This window comes from Ictalurus punctatus, chromosome 14, assembly GCF_001660625.3.
Source record: "Ictalurus punctatus breed USDA103 chromosome 14, Coco_2.0, whole genome shotgun sequence".
NCBI classification, from domain to species: Eukaryota; Metazoa; Chordata; class Actinopteri; order Siluriformes; family Ictaluridae; genus Ictalurus; species Ictalurus punctatus.
In genome coordinates this window covers 7,367,586-7,392,282 of record NC_030429.2, presented here as the reverse complement: position 1 = coordinate 7,392,282, position 24,697 = coordinate 7,367,586, and the positions used below count along the sequence as shown (strand labels likewise).

The following is a 24,697-nucleotide window of genomic DNA, read 5'->3' as shown; positions in this document are numbered from 1 at the left end:
TGAGATATAATGCTCAATCCAGATCCCTATAGTTTGCAAATAGGATCTTTTGAAGAAGTGTGGCTTGCACAGATTCCCAGAATTCCCTGCAGAACCACTGGGAAAGGATCTTTTGTAGACTGAAACTTGAGCAGTGCACAGCTACATCAGGGTTTTTTTGACTCTTACAGACGCGTTTGAGTAACTGAGGCTATAACTGTAGTGCGGCAAGCTGAGGAGAGAGAAGAAAGGTATCGTTTTTGGGTCAGGTTTATATAATGGCTGCCAATATGAGTGCTTTCAGCTCTTTTATGCTAGTATGCTAGCTGTAGACTAAGAAGCAGGTGGGAATCTGATGAAAGCAGTACAGACTCTAGTGGATGCTGCTTACACTAAACCTGACATATGCTTCACCGCACAGAGGCAGACGGTCTTCCCTTGCACTACTTTAGTGTCCTGTGTTTTTTTTTTTTTCTTTTTTTTCTTTCTTATGTCTTTGCAATCTCACAGAAGAAGCCTTGTTCTGGATATTGATGTTGACCACAGGGCAGTGAAGGACATGTGCTGCTCAGTGCACTGTGCCCTCAGCACTGCTGGATTTGTTTAGCTATAGAAAACGCACAGCTGCATTGCAGTTTAGAGGAAATGCAGTAGTTGGGGGCAGCTTTTTTTTCTTCTCCTTCTTCATCTTCATGTGTTTGGAGCACTTAGAAAATCCTTCAGTCTCAATAATAAAGTCCTGAGTGCTATTTGTGCTGGAAGTTTCCAAACCGCAGCCTGAGTTATACATATATATATATATATATATATATATATATATATATATATATATATTTTCTGTCTCATACTGAATCTTGTAGAGCTGGGCAGTATTTAAAAATAATAATAATAACTGCGATATTGAAATATTTTCGCAAACTACCTTTACAACATTTATGTGATAGACGTATCTGTTAATCTCGCTCGCTATTATGAATATTACATTCATTATATCAGCGTTCTGCAGGCCAGATAGGTTAGCTAGGGTTTTTGCTCTGATCCGGGGTGCAGTCGGTGTTCCAGTTCATCCCGAAGATGTTCAGAAGGGTTGAGGTCACGACTCCGCGTAGGACGCTCGAGGTCGTCCACTCCAACATTCCCAAACTTCGTGGAGCTCGCTTTGTACACAGGGTTGTCGTCATGCCGGAACAGGTTTGAGCCTGTTCGCGCCAGTGAAGGGAAACCGTAACGCTACAACGTACAAAGACGTCGTCTACAACCGTGCGCTTCCAGATTAGTCTGGGGGAAGAACGACACGCGGGTGTGACGGTCATGTGTCTGCAAACCTTTGGCCTTATAGTGTTTGAGCGCTTAACTAACTCTGAGCTTGCCCCCAAGACCCCCCCCCCCCCCCCCCGTCTTTTTTACTCATTAAAAAAAAAAAATGTAAAAAATTCATTCTGCACTTCCTCATTTGTAAGGCGCTCTGGATAAAAGCGTCCGCTGAATGAGAAATGACCGTAGTACGTAGTGTTTGCGGTAATCACTTAATAATATTTGGTGCCAGAGAGCTTTTATTCTGGAACTTTCCACTCGCACATAAATTATAATAACGTTGATAGGAGTGGGTCGTGATTTCCACGGCTGTAACGGAACGTGAAATTTGTGAACACACTGGGTCTAAATGATTCAGATATGACCTTTCGCTTCAACAGAGAGACAGGAAGTAGCAAACCTAAAGCTTTAATGTCAATAGGATAGTCTGGTGTGCCAGACACCATGATTAGAAGGATCCGAACCCTGATCAAACACTATAAGTGTTCGAACCCTGATCAAGCGCTTGCTCCATCTCTGCACCGGGTTCTGCTTCATTTCCGTCCCAGTGTGCTTCTCCACCCTGCTGAGTTTAATGGGTCCCCGTCCACTTTTGGTCCTTTCTGAAATCTTGCTTTTGAAAGCGTATGTGGCTTGACTAGTTTCCCTAATAGAATTCCCTCGGAGCCTGAGCGCGCTCCGTCTGTTTTCGTCTGCGAAGGACAGCGGTAACTCTGCGTCTGGTTTCTTTCTGCCGTCATCATGGGGACAAGCTGCATGTGCTGTCTTTAACTCAGCCTGAAACTGGACTTTCTCTTTTTCTCCTCTTTCTCTCTCCCTCTCGCTCTCTATCACACACACTCTCTTTATCTCTCTCTCGATCTCTCTCTCTTTCTCGCTCTCCCTTTCTCTCTCTCTCTCTTTCTCTCTCTTTATTTCTCTCTCTCTCTCTCTTTCTCACTCTCTCTCTTTCGCGCTCTATCTCTTTCTTTCTCTCTCTCTGTCTCTTTATCTCTCTCTCTTTCTCGCTCTCCCTTTTTCTCTCTCTCTCTCTTTCTCTCTCTTTATTTCTCTCTCTCTCTCTTTCTCACTCTTTCTCTCTTTCGCGCTCTTTCTCTCTCTCTCTCTCTCTCTTTATCTCTCTCTATCTCTCTCTCTTTCTCTCTCTCTCTTTTTCTCTCTCTCTCTCTTTCTCTCTCTTTATTTCTCTCTCTCTTTCTCTTTATTTCTCTCTCTCTCTTTCTCACTCTTTCTCTCTTTCGCGCTCTATCTCTTTCTTTCTCTCTCTCTGTCTCTTTATTTCTTTCTATCTCTCTCTCTTTCTCTCTCTTTATTTCTCTCTCTCTCTTTCTCACTCTTTCTCTCTTTCGCGCTCTATCTCTTTCTTTCTCTCTCTCTGTCTCTTTATCTCTCTCTCTATCTCTCTCTTTCTCTCTCTATATATCTCTCTCTCTCTTTCTCACTCTTTCACGCTCTATCTCTTTCTCTCTCTCTCTCTCACTCTTTCTCTCTTTCTCGCTCTATCTCTTTCTCTCTCCGTCTCTTTATCTCATTCTCTCTTTTTCTCACTCTTTCTCTCTCTCTCTCTCTCTCTCTCTCTCTCTCTCTATCTATCTTCCAGCTGTCTTACTTTTTCTCTCCATCGTTCTGTCTGGCTTTCAGCTAGGGGAGGTATGCCACTCAACATGTCTCTTAAAACCTTTGTGAGCTAGAAACACTGCCATTTGGCCTGTTTACTCACAACACACACACACACACACACACACACACACACACACACATCTGCCTGAACCTTGACTGCTTTTTTTCAGCCTAAAAGCTGGAAGGTGATGCTTGGGAATGTCCAGCACAGAGGATCAGAAGGAATCCTGCATCTGATACTATCAGAACGGAGCTGGGAGTATGGGAATGAATTCCAGCGAGTGTGGCGTCATACCCCCACCCCCCCCCCCCCCCCCCCCCCCATGGGGAGCGCCTGCTTCAGCTGTTTGTGAACACAGCAGGCTTCAGAGGCCTCGCACCGAGATACAGTGCGCTTCCTGTTCTTAGCAAGGACAATATACAGCAAGTAGGAAGCCATGCTGATCAGTGGATTTCCAGCAGACAGCAGCGATCACCCACTGTTTTCCGACTGATGTTTCTCTCATGCAGAGAGAGTGATATGATGCGTTATATCGAGTGCGCGCACACACACACACACACACACACACACACACACACACACACACACGTTTGCCAGCTCCACTCTATGTAAGCATAGCTGGCACTGGTGCTTTTTCCAAACCGGAGAACGTTTTCAACTCCCTGCCTGGATTTCCACCAGTTTAAGATCCAAACCATTACAGAGTTTATGACAGCTCTGTGTAAAACACGTTGGCATGAAGAATCATTTATTTAACCATTCATCTTCCGCATCTCTATAGACAAAGATTACACACAGAACATCACAAGCCAGTTCTTACTGCTTTTAGTTACACTCTGTGTGTATCTCGCCAAAGGAAAAGTGTTTCAACGCGATGCAGGTAAACACCGCATTTATTCGACGATCGAATCCGGGCCTTTCTGATATGACAGACACATTGGGTAACGGCGTGTTTTTCCGTATCTATACGCCAGATTAGCAGCATTTTGGAGCTGGAAGCCAGTTGACTTTGAAGCATGTGGAATTGTTTGAAATGAATCAGCGCCTCTGCGGGGGTTGGAAAGGGCTCTGATTGAGGTGTGTGCTGAGTTCGGATTAGTGGCTGTGTCATCTCCAGACACTCTTCAAACAAACCATAATACCCAGGCTTTACATTTGGCATGAACGTGTCAAATCTTCTAAATCTCCCGCGTCGTTCGTGTCTTAATTTAACGCCGATCGCTGGAAGGACTTAATCGTTGCCATGGCGACTGAATGACACCACCCCAGGCCCTAGCTCTCACCATTGATACGAGAAGGTAGACGCCTCGTTGGGGTAACTCGGACAAATCGGCGGTGTTGAGTGTGACGTGATGGGCGAGAGTGTGGTTTAGATGAAAATGAAGCACGGCTTATCAGAGTCGAGCATTCACACACTGGGGTATAACATAGTGTAACTTATGATGGCAAAATTTAGCATGAGGTTATGTGCTACTTGATCAGTACGATGGCCAGTACGTATTTTATGTAATAACGCTTCAAACTGTGATGTTATTCTCGTGTTGCTGTTACGTCATTAATGATTACGATCTTCGCATACCCCAGCATGTTAGGAAGTTGGGGTCAGCCATGATACAGCGCCCCTGGAGCAGAGAAGGTTAAGGGCCTTGCTCAAGGGCCCAACAGTGGCACCTGGGCAGTGCTGGGGCTTGAACCTCCGACCTTCCGATCAGTAACCCAGAGCCTGACAGTTCTGGGGGTTGAACCCCGACCTTCCAATCAGTAACCCAGAGCCTGACAGTTCTGGAGCTTGAACCTCGACCTTCCGATCAGTAACCCAGAGCCTGACAGTGCTGGGGCCTGAACCCCCGACCTTCCGATCAGTAACCCAGAGCCTGACAGTGCTGGGGCCTGAACCCCCGACCTTCCGATCAGTAACCCAGAGCCTGACAGTGCTGGAGCTTGAAACCCTGACCTTCCGATCAGTAACCCAGAGCCTGACAGTGCTGGGGGTTCAACCTCGACCTTCCAATCAGTAACCCAGAGCCTGGCAGTGCTGGGGTATGAGCCCCCAACCTTCTGATCAGTAACCCAGAGCCTGACAGTGCTGGAGCTTGAACCCCCGACCTTCCGATCAGTGACCCAGAGCCTGGCAGTGCTGGGGCTTGAACCCCCGACCTTCCGATCAGTAACCCAGAGCCTGGCAGTGCTGGGGCTTGAACCCCCGACCTCCCGATCAGTAACCCAGAGCCTGGCAGTGCTGGGGCTTTGCTCTGATTCATTATTTTTAGGTTCATGTTACAATGGTGGTTTATGATGTGTGTAGTATTTTTACAGTAGTAGTAGTAGTAATTTTTTTTTTTTTTTTAAATCAATAGCTGTTGCAAAGCAAGTTTTTTAAAAAGTCATTTCTCGAACAACACCCGTCTGGCAGCACTTTATCGACAGAACCAGATCGAATCTGTCAGTGTTATGCAGCAGAAACATGAGCAATGGTGCAGGCCGGGGTTTGAACCGGAGTGTGACTGAGGAGCTTCAGACGTTCGGAGCTTGTTAGGATGTGCAGCTTTAGCAGGTTTGGTTTTTTCCATTTCATCCTTCTCTCTCTGCACCTGTGATGAAGTATGGTTTGATAGACCCGAGCGCTGGAGAATTCACGTCATCATCATTCATGCGAGCGGCGAAGTCAGACGTTTCCAGCTCTAAGTGTGTTCGCGTGTTGTTCTAGCGAGCGAGTGTGTTGCCTCACCTTGTCACATACGCTCCACTCAGCTCACACTCATGTTTCTCACTCTTCTCACTCGGTGTGCGCCGGCTGTCGTCTCTCTATCGTGTCCCTGCTTTAAAACGTGCTTAGTCGCTTGTTTGTGCTCGCATGAGGACTCGGGTCTCGCCGTGCACGAGGCCTGTGCTCGCTGTGACTCGAGCGCCTGTGACCATGCAGTCATTCAGACTGATTAACGTTAGCGACTCTGTCAGCGCGCTTTCCTTCCCTGTGTGTCATCTCCAGTCAGTGTTCAGAGAAACAGCGGCGTGGTGATAACGCAGTCCCCAGTCGCCAGGTTTGGTACCGGCACATCAAATCAAGAAATAATAAGTGCAGATTTTATTGCGTACACAAGATTGCCGTTATCAAATGAACCGTCCTTGCGGTTCTCGCTCATCACCCCGGATTCCTGCCGAAACACATCTCTCGCTGGCATCTACGCATCGATACGTGCATACAAGAAGCGTAGAAACCATATATTTTGTTTTTAAAATCTAGCAAATTATCCTCGACTTTTTATTAATCCACGATATTTCAGGCAAGGTATTTTTATCCCTGAGTCGAAGAAGCCTGGCTCCGCTCCAGACGTTTCTCCTCGGCGTTATCCGGAGAGTTCTTGATGCTGCTCCCATAAGCGCTAGCCGGAGTCGACGGGATAGGATGTCTTGTTAACGGATCTTTTCGAGTCGACGCGAAACTTTCGCACCCTTTGGCGTTAAATCCACAATCAGAATCTGACCTTTATGTTTATCACGCTCCGGACGTCTCCGCCGTCGAGATCCAAGGCTTCGTCATATTAATAGGTGAAGAGTTGGCATTTGATCATGTGCTTGGCGAAGCTGCCCTTTGATAAAGCTGCGGCTGTGTTTACCACCCAGTTCCGCGTTAGGAGATAAAAACCAGTGCTTTATAAAGCCAGTCCTTTTCTTTTTTTTTTTCATGAGACAGCAGCTGACCTTAGCTGACGTATCAGGTAGGTAGGGGCTTCATAATTAAGAGAGATGCAGCAATAAACAAGAATTAGGATAATCTCGCTGATGATGGATGGAGCATGACCAGCTGTGTGTGTGTATGGGGGGGGACAATGAAGACTCATCTATTTCCAGCCTGTGGCTTTGGCCAAAGCATGTGTATACACACACACACACACACACACACTCATTGAGTGGGCAGCAGGCCATCGCTCATACTACGTCAGGGTAACTTAACACGGTGTTAACCCTCGGTATTGTAAAGCGCATTGCCCCCGTTCTCAAACACCTGATTCATTCACACGCTTTGTATCAACTCTACCCTGGAGTTGTCTGAAAGGCATTTCACATGCGCGGTACAAGCTCACGAGTCTCCGTGTGGGGTTAATAAGATCTGGAGAAAGCGGGCAAAACGGAACTACTGCAACACTATTTGGAAAACGTGTTTTCCAAGTTTTAGGAGAATCCGCGTACCCCGATTTCTCCTGATGAGGTGATTTCCCATCCCATCCACTATCCAGCTACAGTTCCATTACTATTCCAATTCGTATGCATGAGCTCTCCGGTGCTATCTGGCTAGCTTCATTCTGAACATCCTTCCCACCCAGAGAGCCGGCTTGGTCACTTGGTCCACCACTTGGATGCTTGGACCTCCGTGTCCGCTTGGACCCCCAGCATCGTCGGGGCGTTCTTCTTCTGCGCCAATCGAGAGAGAAAATGATGTTCATTGGCCCATGACTTACAGGTTTCAATGGTAACGCTGGCGGCTGCTGGTGAAATCCAACAAAATGACAGAATAAAACCCATCATTACTCTTGTTTGTTTGTTTTTTTATTGTAAGTTTCAGGTAAAGCCTAATAAGACGGCTTAACAGACCCATTCTGACATTTATCGGCGACAAACACGAGGCACGTCTTGTTTATTAATATGCACAACTGTTCACTTGGTTGATCTCACTTGATCTCTTTACTTTCTGCTAATGATTCGTGTATTTCATTTTCTTATTTTCACTCACTAACCGACGGGTTTAAAAGAGCATGACCCTCGATGCGTTTAGTCGTGCTGTCTCTATGGTTACCGACGTACATCTTTTACCTGCTGTGTAATAAACGGAGCTTTTCCACGGTATTCCGAGGTAGAGCGGAAAGCAGTTTGTCAGCAGGAGCTTTGTGAAGATTCACCATAATGAATTCACGATGCTACTTGAGAATACAGTGCATGTAATACACAAGCATGTAATACAGAAGCATGTAATACACAAGCATGTAATACAGAAGCATGTAATACACAAGCATGTAATACACAAGCACAACCCTCATAATGTGGCGTTCGTGTGCTACGCAGTAGTTTATTATAGTCAGTTCTGACTGACTACGTTTACACGGACAGCGGTAATCTAATCACTGACCTTATTCTGAATAAGACAATATTGTGATTGAGGTGTTTACATGAGTCGCTTTTAGAATACTCCTTTCATGTTCCCGTGTTACATGTTATAGAACATAGATCACGTCATTACGTCCCCGCGTCACGCCGTCCGACGTCCCTCCAGAATTTCACGTATCGACATACAGTTCGTCTTCGTTATGGGACCGTATACAGTTTTGAGTGTTTTTATTTTTAATTTTACGAACGCTTCAAGTGCGGTTAATTATTTGTCACGCCGTACGTGCTAATAGACGACTGCTTGAAGCCGTGGGCCGCGTCCCAATCCGCGTACTTACCGTCTATATAGTAACCGAAACGCATGTATTTTTCAAACTACTATATAGTAGGTAAGTACGCGGTTTGGGACGCGGCCGTGCTCTCTCGTTTACCGTTGAACGTTTGAGCGCTGCCGTGTGTGATCGTGTCCTGTCGCATGATGCGGTGGAAACTCCCACACGACGTTAATAGCGTGATTAAGGTGTGTACGTGTCTGTAACGCACTTCCATAACGCGACTAAAACAGGAATACTCCACACCTCTTAATTCCATTTGTGTTTACTTCGAGTATGACTTTAATCGGATTAAGGTGATCAATAATCTGTTTACATGCTAGTTTCTTAATCAGAGTATCGTCTTAATCGGGTTCATATCGGATCGTCGTTGTCCGTGTAAACGCACTGACTGACTGTAACGGAAGGTGTGGATTCGTTTTCTACAACGGCAGCTCAGTTCCGATCCGTTTGATCAGCCGCATGTTTCTTGGACAGTTTTAGCAATGTGGTTGCAGTAAGATGTCCGTTTGGTCCGCCGTGATGATCAAAATAAATAAATAAATCAATCAGCAAATAAGTGTGCATGTAGTAGTGATGACGTCTGAATCTCCTATAACAGGACTAGCTGTATTACTACGCAGCAGTATTCTACGCTTCCAGCGTTGCCAAGCTCATTGTAAATCCCTTCCAAGAGTTAAAGGAAGTGTTGGGGAAGAGGACATGATTAGGAAGCGCTGGATTTACCGTAGCACACTGCAGCCAGCTCATTAGACTAAGACCTGCACGAGGTTTCGTCTCAGAAGCGGATGGAGCGTGTTTAACCAGTTTCAGATATTCAGCCTCAGGCTATTCTCCAAAACACTCAGCGTGTGCTACGTTCCATCGATTACTCCCCACCAGCCCGGTGGTCCCAACTAATTCTGTTTATCCAGGCTTTCAGCTTGATTTGAACATCAACCGTGTGACCCACGTACCCAAAGGGGTCTGTCTTCTTCGTCTTCTTACCTGTAACACAACAGTCGATCTGATGACTCGATGTAATTAAGATCTCTAAAGTCTTCCGTTCGTTATCTCGCTCTTTGGTGACATTTATTTATTTATTTATTTATTTATTTATTTTCACCACTACAGGTCACGTTCAGTGAATCCAGATGTTCCCGTGTAATGATCATGTGTGATCTCTCTTGTGTTCTGCAGACCTGCCTCCTCCAGCCACACGCGAGAGACCCCCAGGCTGTAAGACGGTGTTTGTCGGGGGTCTACCTGAAAACGCCACCGAGCAGATCATATCAGAAGTGTTCGAGCAGTGCGGCGCCATCAGCGCCATCCGCAAGAGCAAGAAGAACTTCTGCCACATTCGCTTCGCCGAGGAGCACACAGTAGACAAGGCACTTTTCCTGTCTGGTACGCACCTGCAGATGTTTTATTTTTTTTTCTTCTCTCCTTTAGTATCTTTATTTCTCTGGAGGTGAGAGATCATCCAGAGGCGTTTTCTCATCCGTTGATGCGCGAGACGTTCGCGGTCTTTGATTTGTCCGTGCTAGTTTTATTTCTTATCCACGGTTATTAAACCGTAAACCTCGGCCTTATATCGATCGTCGGTGGGGAACGCGTGTCGCTCTTAAAGGTACGTTCACACATACGGCGACCGGGGACCGTTCATCGTCAGCGAGAGCCGGCGACACGAGCGGCTAGACGTGGGCGTGTCGGGCGACGCGACAAAGATGAGACGGGTTTAACTTTCTCGTGCGCACGTGACCTGCCATGCTGCCTACGAGTCCGAATTGTTCCGTGGACCCGGACTTTCGCCGCAATGGCAAACATCACACACACACACACCGCTTCTCCTTCATCTCGTAGGATACGACGCGTGTATACACACTGCCGAATATTATATACGGACGCTCTCCCACCAGAACGTTTCATTTCAGCGGCAAGGAAACCGTCACGTCGTCAAAAGTGGAATGCCAGTCGCGGCACCCGCTGATTGACGTTACTATGGCAACCAGTCATAGGAACGCCTGCTGGCGACTTCGTGGTACGGCGACTTGCGGCGATAAACCCGCGGTGCGTGTGAACGTAGCTTCGCGTGTTTATTTGCTGTAGCCTATTGGATCTGTTTCGCTCCACTGACGAGCACGGTGAGATTTACATAAGTGCGATTTGGAATTATTTCACTTAACCTTTTATCTAATGGATATGAGGCCAGTGTGTCTGCAAGCCCTCGGCTAGGCTCGACTTGATGGATTGATGGGGATTTAACGAGGGAGGATGGACTTTGCTCCATCTCTCATGGGCGGTGAGAGGGGGCGGAGGCCGACACTTACACTTGCTCAAGTGCTCCTGACACCAGAGGTCAACAAAAAGACTAGCGTGCACATGCACGCACACACACACACACACACACACACACACACACACACACACACACACACACACACACACACAGCAGAATAGATTGCACCACCTATGTGCTGAATACAAATCACACCCAAATAGCACTGCTGCATGGCCTGCACGAGCTCGTTTGTTATCCTACTTCATCTGCCCGTTGCACAGCAGTGAGCAAACTTTTGGTGTATAGACTGTGTGTGTGTGTGTGTGTGTGTGTGTGTGTGTGTGTGCGTGTGTGTGTGTGAGAGAGAGACATGAGGCACATTTTAAAGTTCAGTAATACTAGCTGCATTATTTACACATCTCTAAGCAGTCTCAGGCGAGCGCGGCTCTATTGTGCGACCAGAGCCGCAGCTCATATATCACGTGGCCCCGTGATGGAGCTCTGCAGGGCTTTCCATAAATAAAGCCGCTCATTTCGGACGCAGAACACACCCTATAAAATATTTAGTGACGTCTGGGGGCCATAAAGCAGAGACGCAGACGCGAGTATCAAGTGCGAAGACCCGTCTCATTTCCGTGGGCTCTGCCAATCCGTGACTACGCTCTCTCTGTCTCTCTCTCTCTCTCTCGCCCTCTCTCTCTCTCTCTCTCTCTCTCTCTCTCTCTCTCGCCCTCTCTCTCTCTCTCTCTCTCTCTCTCTCTCTCTCTCTCTCTCGCCCTCTCTCTCTCTCTCTCTCTCTCTCTCGCCCTCTCCCCCTCTCTCTCTCTCTCTCTCTCTCTCTCGCCCTCTCTCTCTCTCTCTCTCTCTCTCTCTCTCTCTCTCGCCCTCTCTCTCTCTCTCGCCCTCTCTCTCTCTCTCTCTCTCTCTCTCTCGCCCTCTCTCTCTCTCTCTCTCTCTCTCTCTCTCGCCCTCTCTCTCTCTCTCTCTCTCTCTCTCTCGCTCTCTCTCTCGCCCTCTCTCTCTCTCTCTCTCTCTCTCTCGCCCTCTCTCTCTCTCTCTCTCTCTCTCTCTCTCTCTCGCTCTCTCTCTCGCCCTCTCTCTCTCTCTCTCTCTCTCTCTCTCGCCCTCTCCCCCTCTCTCTCTCTCTCTCTCTCTCTCTCGCCCTCTCTCTCTCTCTCTCTCTCTCTCTCTCTCTCTCTCTCTCTCTCTCGCCCTCTCTCTCTCTCTCTCTCTCTCTCTCTCTCTCTCGCCCTCTCCCCCTCTCTCTCTCTCTCTCTCTCTCTCTCGCCCTCTCTCTCTCTCTCTCTCTCTCTCTCTCTCTCGCCCTCTCCCCCTCTCTCTCTCTCTCTCTCTCTCTCGCCCTCTCTCTCTCTCTCTCTCTCTCTCTCTCTCTCTCTCGCCCTCTCCCTCTCTCTCTCTCTCTCTCTCTCTCTCTCTCTCTCGCCTTCTCCCTCTCTCTCTCTCTCGCCCTCTCTCTCTCTCTCTCTCTCTCTCTCTCCAAAAGCCATGAGCATGAAAAACCTCTCTCTCTCTCCCTCTCCCCTCTCTCCCCCCCCCCACCCTCTCTCTGTCTCTCTCCCTCTCACCCTCTCTCTTTCACTCTCGCCCTCTCTCCCCCTCTTTCTCCCCCTCTCTCTGTCTCTCTCCCTCTCCCCCTCTCCCTCTCTCTCCCTCTCTCTCTTTCTCTCCCTCTCCCCCTCTGTCTCTCTCCCTTTCTCTTTCTCTCTCACCCTCTCTCCCCCCCTCTTTCTCCCCCTCTCTCTCACTCTTTCTCTCTCCCCCCCACCCTCTCTCTGTCTCTCTCCCTCTCACCCTCAATCTCTCCCCCTCTCTCTGTCTCTCTCACTCTCCCCCTCTCCCTCTCTCTTTCACTCTCGCCCTCTCTCCCCCCTCTTTCTCCCCCTCTCTCTCACTCTTTCTCTCTCCCCCTCTCTCTGTCTCTCTCGCCCTCTCTCTCCCTCTCTCCCCCTCTCTGTCTCTCTCCCTTTCTCTTTCTCTCTCGCCCTCTCTCCCCCCCTCTTTCTCCCCCTCTCCCCTTCTCTGTCTCTCCCCCTCTCTCTGTCTCTCTCGACCTCTCTCTCTCTCCCTCTCTCTCTGTCTCTCTCCCTCTCTCTTTCTCTCTTGCCCCCCCCTTTCTCCCCCTCTCTCTCGCTCCCTCTCTCTCCCTCTCTCTTTCCCTCCCCCCCTCTCTCTCCTTCTCTCTCTCTTCCCGCCTCTCCCTCTCTCTCTCGCCCTGTCTCTCCATCTCTCGTTCTCTCTCTCTCTCTCTCTCTCTCTCTCTCTCTCCCTCTGTGTGTGTGTGTGTGTGTGTGTGTGTGTGTGTGTGTGTGCCAGGTGCACAATCCAGCCCATAAACAAAAGTATATTTCACTGGTGTCTTTTACGAGGGCTTTTTTCCTGTTCTACATGAAGAATGAACTTGGAGAGGGAATTTGTAGTGAGTGCGCTGTTCTTCGCGCCCAGCTCTTTACAATGATTATTACTATTTATTTATATCGTCTGGTTTTTCAGACAAAGCAGAGACCAAGCGAAAAACCAATTCACTGAAGGCAGTCGGTTACTTCTCTGTTTGCACCAATTAAAATCTAGGTGAACTCTGCGGAACCACAGTCCTCGGTTTCGTCAGCCATCGTTAAAAAAGAGGGCGGGACTTCGCAATATCTCACCCGCTGAGATCTGCTCGGGCCTTGTTTTATGTGCCGGAAAGTCGGCACCTATATTTAAGCCTAAACCAGACGATCCAAAACATCTTCCTCTTCACTGTATTACAGTCATGTGAAAAAATAAGTACACCCCATTTAAATTGTTGTCTTTTTTATTTTTTTTTATTTGACATATTTGGACACGCGAACATCTGATCATCTTCGACATAGCAGCTGTTAATGAAGTTGATATACTTGAACGAAACCACGAGGAAAGCGAGCCGTTTCAATCATTTATTCAACAGAGATATAGATAGACGCAATATTCTTCTGTGGAAAAAGTAAGTACGCCCTCGGCGTCAGAAGCTAAGTATGGAATATAACTTCTGGTAGGCGTTTTGCGTAATTGTCCACCAGGCGTGCGGTTTGGACCACCCTTCCGTGCGATATTCTTTCAGTCGGAAGATGTTCGAGGGGTTTTCTTCTTGTTCGCTTCAAATCTCTCCGCATCGTTTCAATGAGATTCGAATCCGGGCTTCGACCAGGCCATTCCATCACCCTCCATTTCTTCTGTTTTTTTTGAGCCGTTCCCTGGTGGTTTTGCTAGCGTGCTTAGGATCGTTATCCTGTTGACAAACCCAGCTTCGGTTCAGGTTCCACTTTCATACAGACGGCATCATGCTATCAAGCACACTTCCATATGATGCAGAATTCATAGTTGAATCAATGAATGCAAGCTGTCCAGTCCCTGAGGCAGGGCAAACTGTAGCGAACCGTCAGAAGGTCAAATTTGTCCCATCTCTTTCGGATTATAGAAGCATGCGCCGCGACTCCAACGGTTGCAAGACTTACCAGTTGATCCTGTGGGTTCTCGGAGACTTCTTTTTGCGTCAAATCCCGTGGGTTAAATTTACCGGTCCCGGACAAATTGGCAGTCGTTTGAAATCTGCTCCACGTATACCGTAGATGATTTTCCTTACAGTGGAACGATGTGTTTAAAATAATCTGGAGATCTTTTTTAAATCCCTCGCCTGACTCATAGGCATCCACGACACTTTTCCTCAGGCGTTACAGAACTCTTTAGATCTAGGCATGATGACCCCACACACCTCGATAACAACGAGAACACCAGACACTAGATATGAGAGGGGTGTAAATAAGACCGGTTCCACCTGCACTCCTTAAGCAGGGTCTAATCCCTGGCACCCGATCTTCAACACCTGAGTCTAATTTCACGGATTTGAAGGTGTGATAAATGTATGGGGTGTACATACTTTTTTCCATGTGACTGATCTGTTTTTTTTTTGTCCGTTTAAATTGTGAAAATTACTACAAAAGGTCAATTTGATAGCGTGTATCGACGTTATCAATAGGCACCGTTTCAAACGGGATCAAACGATTGCTCGTCCGGGTATGTCCGAAAAAGCCCGCGGTTGTGTTTTTTTTTCACGTGACCGTACGCTCACTGGCCGGGTTTGTATAATCTCAGGAGCGCACTCTAGGACCATCGTCTGCAGGATTTTTCCTCATGGACAATTTTCCTTTTTCTTTTCTATTTCACGAATAATTAACAGCTTAGCATGCTTTCACTGCAGACCTGCAAACACAGTAAGGAGTTTATACCTGAGGGGAGGAAAGTGTGAACACAAGGTGTCTGAAGGGAGGAGTTGTGTGTGTGTGTGTGTGTGTGTGTGGGTGTGTGTGTGAATCCTGTAGAGCACAGGGAGGTTTTCCCCTGCAGTGGTGAAGCTGCAGCTGTGGCAGAGGGAAGAGCGGGGTAAACACTAGCGTACGTTTCTAGCACAAAGGACACAGCAGGATAAACACAGCGTTTCCCCTAAGCACGTTTGTTGTTGTTTTTTGTTTGTTTGTTTTTTAAGATAAGAAGTGTTCATTAATTGTTTCTGGACATTTCTAAGATATGCGCTAGCTTTGTTAGGAGACATCTCACATTTCGGGTTTTTTTTTTTTTTTTTTTTTTTTTTTTTTTTAAATTTATGCTGATCACGAAAACATTTTTTATTCTTATTTGTTTGTTTGTTTGTTTATTTATTTATTTATTCTGCTCCATCAAGTCATTTTCGGAGACGCCGAGCCAGTTACGAGCGTCGCCCCGCGATAACGGCGAAGAAGATGGCGACGATTCCAGACCGTCTGGACGGGACGAGGACCAGATAAACAGCCGAAACCGTCTGGACCCAATTAAAATCCCATTTTGTGTTGGCTGTGCGCCGTGTCGAGGAGCTAGGAAAAGTTTCAGGAAGTGTGCCTCTTTACACTCGTTACACTGTCCGCTCATGTGTGTTATTCCTCCGCTGAACAGCTGGCATCGTAGCGTTCGCCGACTGGCACCGAGCTTTCACGTCTCCTAGGAAACCTGTTGATTTTCTGATCTGGTTCTTCTGCGCAGGTTACCGGATCCGCCTCGGCTCCAGCACGGATAAGAAGGACACGGGCCGGCTGCACGTGGATTACGCTCAGGCCAGAGACGACCTGTACGAGTGGGAGTGCCGGCAGCGCATGCTGGCGAGAGAAGAAAGACACCGGCGCAGGGTAGAGGAGGACCGCCTGCGCCCGCCGTCCCCGCCTCCCATCGTTCACTACTCCGAGCATGAATGCAGCCAGCTGGGGGAAAAAATCAAAGGTGCGCGCTTTACCGTCTCGTAATGGAGCATCCGGGTCCTTTCTTATTTTCCTCCATCTCCACACTTTATAAAGGATGTATGTTTCCCGCAGACCGACGTGGTGTGTCCGTGTGGGTCTGAACGCTGTCTGTCTGTCTGTCTGTCTGTCTGTCTGTCTGTCTGTCTCTCCGGGTTTGCAGTAGCATGCTGCTAAATAGAAAGCACCATCTGTTCGGTGTGCGAACGCCGAGCCGCAGTCTGAGGCGGAATGAAAGCACGGGTTTTATTTATCTGTGTGTTTTGAGTAATTGAAGTTGAGTAAGAACAAAATGATTCTTTTTCCAAAGATGGTCACTTCTCAGTCCTTAGATTTAGGAGAATTAAAGTGGGAAGCATTTTGTCGCTCGTGGGCTGAATTACAACATGATAAGACCATGACGCAGTGGGATGTTTTTAGCTGTCCTTCAAACAAGGGGGCGGGTAGTAAACAGGAAGTAGGTGAACTGAGATTAGATTGTGAGATGACGATGAAATCACACCGTCTAACGAAGCATGTATTTGAAAGCAGTACATGCTGAGGATATTCCGTGACCACACCACTACTAATCAAACCCATCCATGTTCTATAGCGCTTATCGTACAGGGTCGCGGGGAACCCGGAGCCTGTCCCAGGGAGCTTGGGGTACAGGGCGGGGTACACGCTGGACGGGGTGCCAATCCATCTCAGGGCGCAATCACACACACATTCACACTACGAACACGTCAGTCAGTCTACCGCGCATGTCTTTGGACTGGGGGAGGAAACCGGAGCACCCGGAGGAAACCCCCCCCCCGCAGCACGGGGAGAACACGCGAACTCCGCACACACAGGGCCGCGGCGGGAATCGAACCCCCGACTTGGAGGTGTGAGGGTGAACGTGCTAAACGCTAAGCCACCGTGCGCCTACTAATCAAATCTTTATTCAAAAACAATTACAAAGAGCGTATTTGTCAAGAAAACATTCTGTGGCTGATGCACGGGATTATGGGAAAATCATTTCAGTCCATTAAGTAGGTCTGAGTTAAAGATAAGCCTATCAGCAAGCAGACATGGATATGATGAGCGTGGTGCTGCAGTAGTGTGTTAGAGTGTTGGTCAGGGAGCTGGTACACGGCCTGCGTGTTCAACTAAACACTTCTGTTCATGTTCAACACAACCTGAACGATTCGTCTTCGTCACACATTGATTCAGGCAGAGAGCGGTGAGTGTGTGTGTGTGTGTGTGTGTGTGTGTGTGTGTTTGTGTGTGTATGTGTGTGTGTAATCAAATGTGTATGTGTGTGTGTGTGTGTGTGTGTAATCAAATGTGTGTGTGTGTGTGTGTGTAATCAAATGTGTGTGTGTGTCCGCATTTACTTGTGTGTGTGTGTGTGTGTGTGTGTAATCAAATGTGTGTGTGTGTCCGCATTTACTTGTGTGTGTGTGTGTGTGTGTGTGTGTGTGTGTGTGTGTGTGTAATCAAATGTGCGTGTGTGTGTGTGTAATCAAATGTGTATGTGTGTCCGCATTTACTTGTGTGTGTGTGTGTGTGTGTGTGTGTGTGTGTGTGTGTGTATTTAAACCTTCTTGTATCTGTATGTTTTTACTCATTAGTGCTTTGGCGCTCTTTCTCTCTGTGTGTGTGTGTGTGTGTGTGTGTGTGTGTGTGTGTGTGTGTGTGTGTGTGTGTGTGTGTGTTCGCATGTACTATGTATGTGCCTGCACCTTTTTCTGTGTACTTGTGCATGTGTGTCCAATCTAATGTGTGTGCTCGCACATGCATTTGCGTATGTTTTTGTGCGTGCGTGCGTGTGTGTGTGTGTGTGTGTGTGTGTGTGTGTGTGTGTGTGTGTGTGTGTGTGTGAGTGACTGATCAGTACACTAAGGACAGACTGCTGGTTATTGTGCTGTTTATGGAAGAGATCAGTGTGTGTGATGTCTGTGTACCTCGGCTTATCTGTGTGCTCAGATCGAAGGTGAATTATGTTAAACAGACCTGCGGGCTTCCTGAAGCTGAGCAGATGCTGTTGCACCAGATGTACACACACACACACACACACACACACACACACACACACACACACACACACACACTTACACACACTAAAGAAGTCTGAACAAAGAAGCGTCTTCAGTTGGCACTCCGTTTTGAATAGAGACCCTGAAGCTCTGAGCAGAATCCTAATGCCCTTCATTACAATGGCACGACACACACACACACACACACACACGCACACGCGCACTCTGAGCTCCACGGTTTCAGCTCGAATCGCCTGCTAGTGCTACAAACATCTACATCTACAACAGCTGCACTAGAAAATACACAGCGCAGGTCACAAACAGATCCCCGTACATTATTGGGAGATTTTAGAGAGATTTAGTATAGCGCTATAACACATAGGATTTCTGGAGCAGAGCGCGTTCTCGCTCTGACGTCACGTCACCTGTTTCAGGGTGTAAACAAGTCACAACACGATATATTCCTCTCCTGCAATTCAGCTCTCACGAGTCATTTCCATTTCTTCATGTGGCAGAGTCCCGGTCCAATCCCACCGTTTAGCATTGAGTCAACAGAGCTGATACAAGTGTGGCAAGAGGAAGTGTTTATAGTGATGCCGGAACGGGGTTCGGGTCTCTAGTGAAGACAAACCGTAACGCTCCGACATACAAAGCCATTCCGTACAAGTGTTTTAATTGTCAAAAAAAAAAAAAAGTCATACATTTACGTAAACCACATTGTTTAATGGCCACATCTGTCTGGGTTTGATGGTCAGGTGTCCACAAACTTTTGGCCGTACAGGTTACATATGAAGACATTCTTCCTTAAAGCGTCATGAAACACCAAACTACATTTTCTGAGATGTTAACAGAGGTGTTCGTATCGCACATCGTAAAAGACGATCCCAGCATCCGTTCATTTGAACTGTAGGAGAAGAACTGCTAAATCTTCCCGCTGTTTTCGTCTTCCTGCTTTGAAATCTCGGTCACAGGCGGTGACGTGGCAATGTACTGTAGTACTTCGATGCCGTGTCGGTGTCTTTTAATTATTCGTGACAGAACGTGGTGCGTTCCTACAGATCTGGTAGATGAGAGAGGCAGGAGTTTGTTTCAGTGGTGTAAGAGCTATGAGAATTGGAGAAAGGTGGACTTCGGACTTGCTCGTGAAAGCAGTTTGCGTCTACACGATGATGCGGTACTCAGTCCCGAGGACTTTTCCATCCCTTCAAATGAGGCGTGTGTCTGATTTTTAACCATGACGCTTTAACTTGCCTTTTGAGATGATTAAACCGCTTAAAGCTCCGCAGGCCGTCGCGTGCAAAACTATACAACGAGAGTCCGCGTTGAAGGGAAGAGCCTCCCCCTTTTATTCCTGAAAAGCTCGAGCCTATTAGCTAGCTACCATCAGCTAGCTACCATCAGCTACCTACCTATTAGCTAGCTACCATCAGCTAGCTACCATCAGCTAGCTACCTATTAGCTAGCTACCATCAGCTAGCTACCATCAGCTAGCTACCTATTAGCTAGCTACCATCAGCTAGCTACCATCAGCTAGCTACCTATTAGCTAGCTACCATCAGCTAGCTACCATCAGCTAGCTACCTATTAGCTAGCTACCATCAGCTAGCTACCATCAGCTAGCTACCATCAGCTAGCTACCTATTAGCTAGCTACCATCAGCTAGCTACCTATTAGCTAGCTACCATCAGCTAGCTACCATCAGCTAGCTACCATCAGCTAGCTACCTATTAGCTAGCTACCATCAGCTAGCTACCATCAGCTAGCTACCTATTAGCTAGCTACCATCAGCTAGCTACCATCAGCTAGCTACCTATTAGCTAGCTACCATCAGCTAGCTACCATCAGCTAGCTACCTATTAGCTAGCTACCATTCAGACACCGCCTCCGAGCAGGCGCTGCCTCCGGTTTTGTTTTATGTTTTCCTACATAGTCACGCCGGGGGTCAACGGTTCAAATAGACAGGGCAGACGACCTGCACCGCTATCTATCGTGTCTCCATTTTCCTCATGAGTGTATCCATCTTCATTATGAGTGTCGTGAAGGCTCGCCCCCTCTTCCTCCCCCGCCTTTCCCTGCCACGCCCACTCCGCCTCCCTTCTTCGCACATGCATCCACGCCCATTTAAGCTGCATTTATTTTTCAAAAGCATTGAGAGGTGACTTGAGCTGAAAGAGGGAGGTTTCATGACCCTTGAAATAATCCTGGGTTCGATTCTGGTGACGACGAATCAACTATTCAGTCTCAAAATTTCCACCGAGTGACAAGGAACAAGCGCTCGCTAACGAGTTACACTTTAACATCGTTCCTCAGAATGGTTTTACAGTTGTTGTTGTTGTTGTTGTTGTTGCTCGGTTCGCTGACGCTTTTTCTAAACTCTAACATCAAAATTTTCGAATGAACAGGTGAAGCAGGCAGAGAAAGCTCCCCCATGTGGTTGTCCGTTACAGATCGGTCACGTATCCTGCGCTGGTGAAGCGTAAACCATTACAAATTCATGCGCTGAAGGATGTTAAATCTGGTGAGGATAAAAACGAGAAGGTTACAGTTTTTATTTACTCCGTTTACTCTTACTTTTGAGTAACTGTTACTATTACAGTGTGTATTTTATACACTGATCAGCCATAACATTAAAACCACCGACAGGTGACGCGAATAACACTGATTATCTCGTTACAATGGCACGTATCAAGAGGTGGGATATATTCATTAGGCTGCAAGTGAACGGTCAGTTCTCAAAGTAGAGGTGTTGGAAGCAGGAAAACTGGGCAGGTGTAAGGATCTGAGAGACTTTGACAAGGTCGGGAAAATTGTGACGTTTAGACGACTGGGTTAGAGCATCTCTAAATCAGCAGGTCTTGTGGGGTGTTCCTGGTATGTAGTGATTAGTACCTACTAAAAGTGGTCCAAGGAAGGACTGTTGTTGAAATGGTGACAGGGTCAGGGGCACGCAAGGCTCATCGATGTGCCGATCTCACAGAACAGCTACTGTAGCACAAATTGCTGAAAAGGTGAATGCTGGCTCTGATAGAAAGGTGTCAGAACACACAGTGCATCACAGCTTGCTGTGCATGGAGATCAGTCAGAGCGCCCTGTCCACTGACAAAAGCTCCTACAATGGGCACGTGAGCATCAGAACTGGACCGTGGAGCAATGGAAGAAGGTGGCCTGGTCTGATGAATCACGTTTTCTTTTACATCATGTGGATGGCCGGGTCTGAGGAAGAAATGGCACCAGGATGCACTATGGGAGGAAGGCGACGTGATGCTCTGGGCGATGTTCTGCCGGGAAACCTCGAGTCCTGACATTCATCTGGATGTTACTTTGACACGTTGCACCTACCTGAACATTATTGCAGAGCAAGTACACGTCTTCATAGCAACGGTATTCCCTAATAGCAGTGTCGTCTTTCAGCAGGATGATGTTCCCTGACACACTGCAGAAACTGTTCAGGAACGGTTTGAGGAACATGACGGTGTTGACTCAGCCTCCGAGCGTCTGTAGGATGTTCTGGACGAACAAGTCCGATCCGTGGAGGCCCGACCTCACGACTTACAGAACATAGAGGATCTGCTGCTAACGTCTTGGTGCCAGACACCACAGCACACCTCCAGAGGTCTTGTAGAATCCATGCCTCGACGGGTCGGAGCTGTTTTAAGTCAGACACAATATCAATCAGGTGGATTTAATGTCACGGCTGATTGACGTGTATTGCGTTCTCATCAGACTTTATTTATTCTCTTTTAATCATATTTTAAATTAGCTTGAAAATCATAGCTGTGTTTTAATATCTTGTGTGATTTCAGTGTTTGACTTATTGTGCCAACTTGACTAAATTCTGCATCCTGATAAAGCACTGCTTTCGCAACACTATGACGTATGCGGCCTCCAGCGCGATGCCTGATCCAAACTATTTCCTTACAGGTGCTTTGATGGATAGTGAAGTGCTGCTTTATAAGACGGCAGCAACCTTCTCTTTCAGACATTCCTAAAATGCTGGAATGTAACGCCGGTGTGTTTCGGCTGGTTTTTTTTTTTTCCATGTTCTATTGTAACAGCCAACGAATCTGAGTCTCAAGGTGTCTTTTATTGTGGCATGACCCTGTGTCGGCTTCGTCACTTTACACCGGACCACACCGACCGTTCTCCTGTCGGGTTCCGTATTATTAACTTTCTACAAGAAATGTCTCCGGGCAGATCTATGCTTTCTGAAGTTTTACGAAACACTCACATCTCCCTTCTTGTAGGCTTTTCCAGACTCCAGTGAAAGCGAAAGCGCCATTAGCATATCTGCTAGCGTAATTGTTTGGTAATTCATTAGCGGTATAACCTTTGGCTAATTTGACATGAGGTATGGAGGAGGACTGTTTGTGAGTCGTAGCTCTTTTTTTTTTTTTTCCATCCCTGTCCTACGCATTCTGCTCTCAAAATGCAGAATCTGTTCATCCATTGGCACCCAAGTTAGTGTTTGGTTAAAAGCAGCCAAAATACAGCTTGGACGCCGTCCCTCCTTCTGTGATGTTCTTTCCTCAGAGTTGTGCTGTTTCTGTACATGCCTGGATATTGGCTGTGGTTTCTGATGCATTTTGACACGGCTGGGTCTTAGATGAGATGTGTGTCTCCTGGCACCGAGCGCTCTTCTGTTCCCAGCGGGGGGGCGTAGATAGCGTTTGTTTCACACCCAGTATCAGTACATGTTTTTGGTTTTTGTTGATACCGATATTGAAAGGAGTAACAGTCAGAAGCATCAAGGAAGATTTTATTTATGTTATGTGACCCCTGTGTAGGATAAGCAGTGTGGATGGATAGCTGGATAGATAGATGGATAGCTAGGGGGATGGATGGATAGCTTGGTGGATGGATAGCTAGATAGATGGATGGATGGATGGATAGATGGATAGATAGGTGGATGCATGGATAGATAGATGGATGGATAGATGGATGGATGGGTGGATGGATGGATAGATTGGTGGATGGATGGATGGATGGATAGGTGGATGGATGAATGGATAGATAGATGGATGGATAGATGGACAGCTAGGTGGATGGATAGATAGGTGGGTGGATGCATGGGTAGATGGATGGATGGATGGATGGATGGATAGATAGGTGGGTGGATGGATGGATAGATGGACAGATAGATGGATGGATGGATGGATGGATAGATAGGTGGATGGATGGATGGATGGATAGATAGGTGGATACATGGATGGATGGATGGATAGATAGATGGACAGATAGATGGATAGATAGGTGGATGGATAGATAGATGGACAGATGGATGGATAGATAGGTGGATGGATAGATAGGTGGATGGATGGATGGATAGATAGGTGGATGGATAGATAGATGGACAGATAGATGGATAGATAGGTGGATGGATGGATAGATAGGTGGATAGATAGATAGATGGACAGAGATGGATGGATGGGTGGATGGATAGGTGGATGGGTGGATGGATAGGTGGATAGGTGGATGGATGGATAGATAGGTGGATGGATGGATAGATAGGTGGATAGGTGGATGGATGGATGGATAGATAGGTGGATGGATGGATGGATGGATAGGTGGATGGATGGATAGATAGGTGGATGGATGGATGGATAGATAGGTGGATGGATGGATGGGTGGATGGATGGATAGATAGGTGGATGGATGGATGGATGGATAGGTGGATGGATGGATGGGTGGATAGGTGGATGGATAGATAGGTGGATGGGTGGATGGATGGATAGATAGGTGGATGGATGGGTGGATAGGTGGATGGATAGATAGGTGGATGGATGGATGGATAGATAGGTGGATAGGTGGATGGATGGATGGATAGATAGGTGGATGGATGGATAGATGTTTTTGGTTTTTGTTGATACCGATATTGAAATGAGAATCAAGGAGCATTTTATTTGATGGTTATTGCTGTGTGTTGCTAGCAATGTAGATGTTTTGGTGTTTAAACGGTGCATCTAATACAGTAGAGTAGTATCATTCATTATTCAGGGGAAGGGTGTGTGTGTATCTCAGTGCTCGCAGAACTGAACTGCTCATGAGTCTCCACATGCTCACCTTCACTGCTCCACGCTCACAGATACTGTTGCGTGATGTTGTTTGTTTTGTTACGAGTAGGTGTATGAGTGTTGGACTGATACCAGTATCGATGTATCCCTTCTCTCCACCATACCCCCCTCTCTCTCTCTCTCTCTCTCTATCTTTCTTTCCTTTCCCCTTTTTAGATGACTCCAAGTTTCCCGAGGCAGTGCGAGTGCTGCTGACCTGGGTGGAGCGCGGCGAAGTGAACCGCCGCAACGCCAACAACTTCTACTCCATGATCCAGTCATCGAACAGCCACATCCGCAGGCTAATGGGCGAGAAAGCAGCACACGAGAAGGAGATGGAGGAGGCCAAGGAGAAGTTTAAGAACGCCCTGGCTGCCATCCTTATACAATGTGAGTGCCGTCCTCCCGCATACTTTAAAGCGACGCTTGCTTTTAACACTCTGAAAAGAGACACACTCAGCAAATGGGTGCACTCTCTCAGAGCATGAGCTCTCGACACTTTCAGCCCGTCTTAATGGAAAGCATAACACAGTGGCACTTTAGAGATGATTGATCCAGTGCCCAGGGATATGGAAAAAACACACAGCACACAAACACAGTGTGTGCAAATGTAAGTACTTAGCGTAGCATGAATTGATATTTAAGGAGAGAGATAAAAGCTACAGGATCAACATGGGATTTTTGTTTTCATTCAAGCATACATTCGGTATGACGGAAAACATTATGCACATGATA

General features: G+C 47.2%; 1 protein-coding gene across 16 annotated transcripts in view; it reads left to right on the top strand.

Moving 5' to 3' along the window:
* Positions 1 to 24,697, top strand: part of enox2 (ecto-NOX disulfide-thiol exchanger 2) — a 303,597-nt gene that overhangs the window by 224,083 nt on the left and 54,817 nt on the right. For 15 of the 16 annotated variants that reach the window (XM_017485792.3, XM_017485784.3, XM_017485786.3 and 12 more), the window contains 3 exons: positions 9,529 to 9,735; positions 15,662 to 15,895; positions 24,140 to 24,352. In XM_017485792.3, the coding sequence (XP_017341281.1) occupies positions 9,529 to 9,735; positions 15,662 to 15,895; positions 24,140 to 24,352 (654 nt within the window). The remainder of the gene's footprint in view (positions 1 to 9,528; positions 9,736 to 15,661; positions 15,896 to 24,139; positions 24,353 to 24,697) is intronic. The other variant, XM_017485790.3, reaches the window with a different exon arrangement.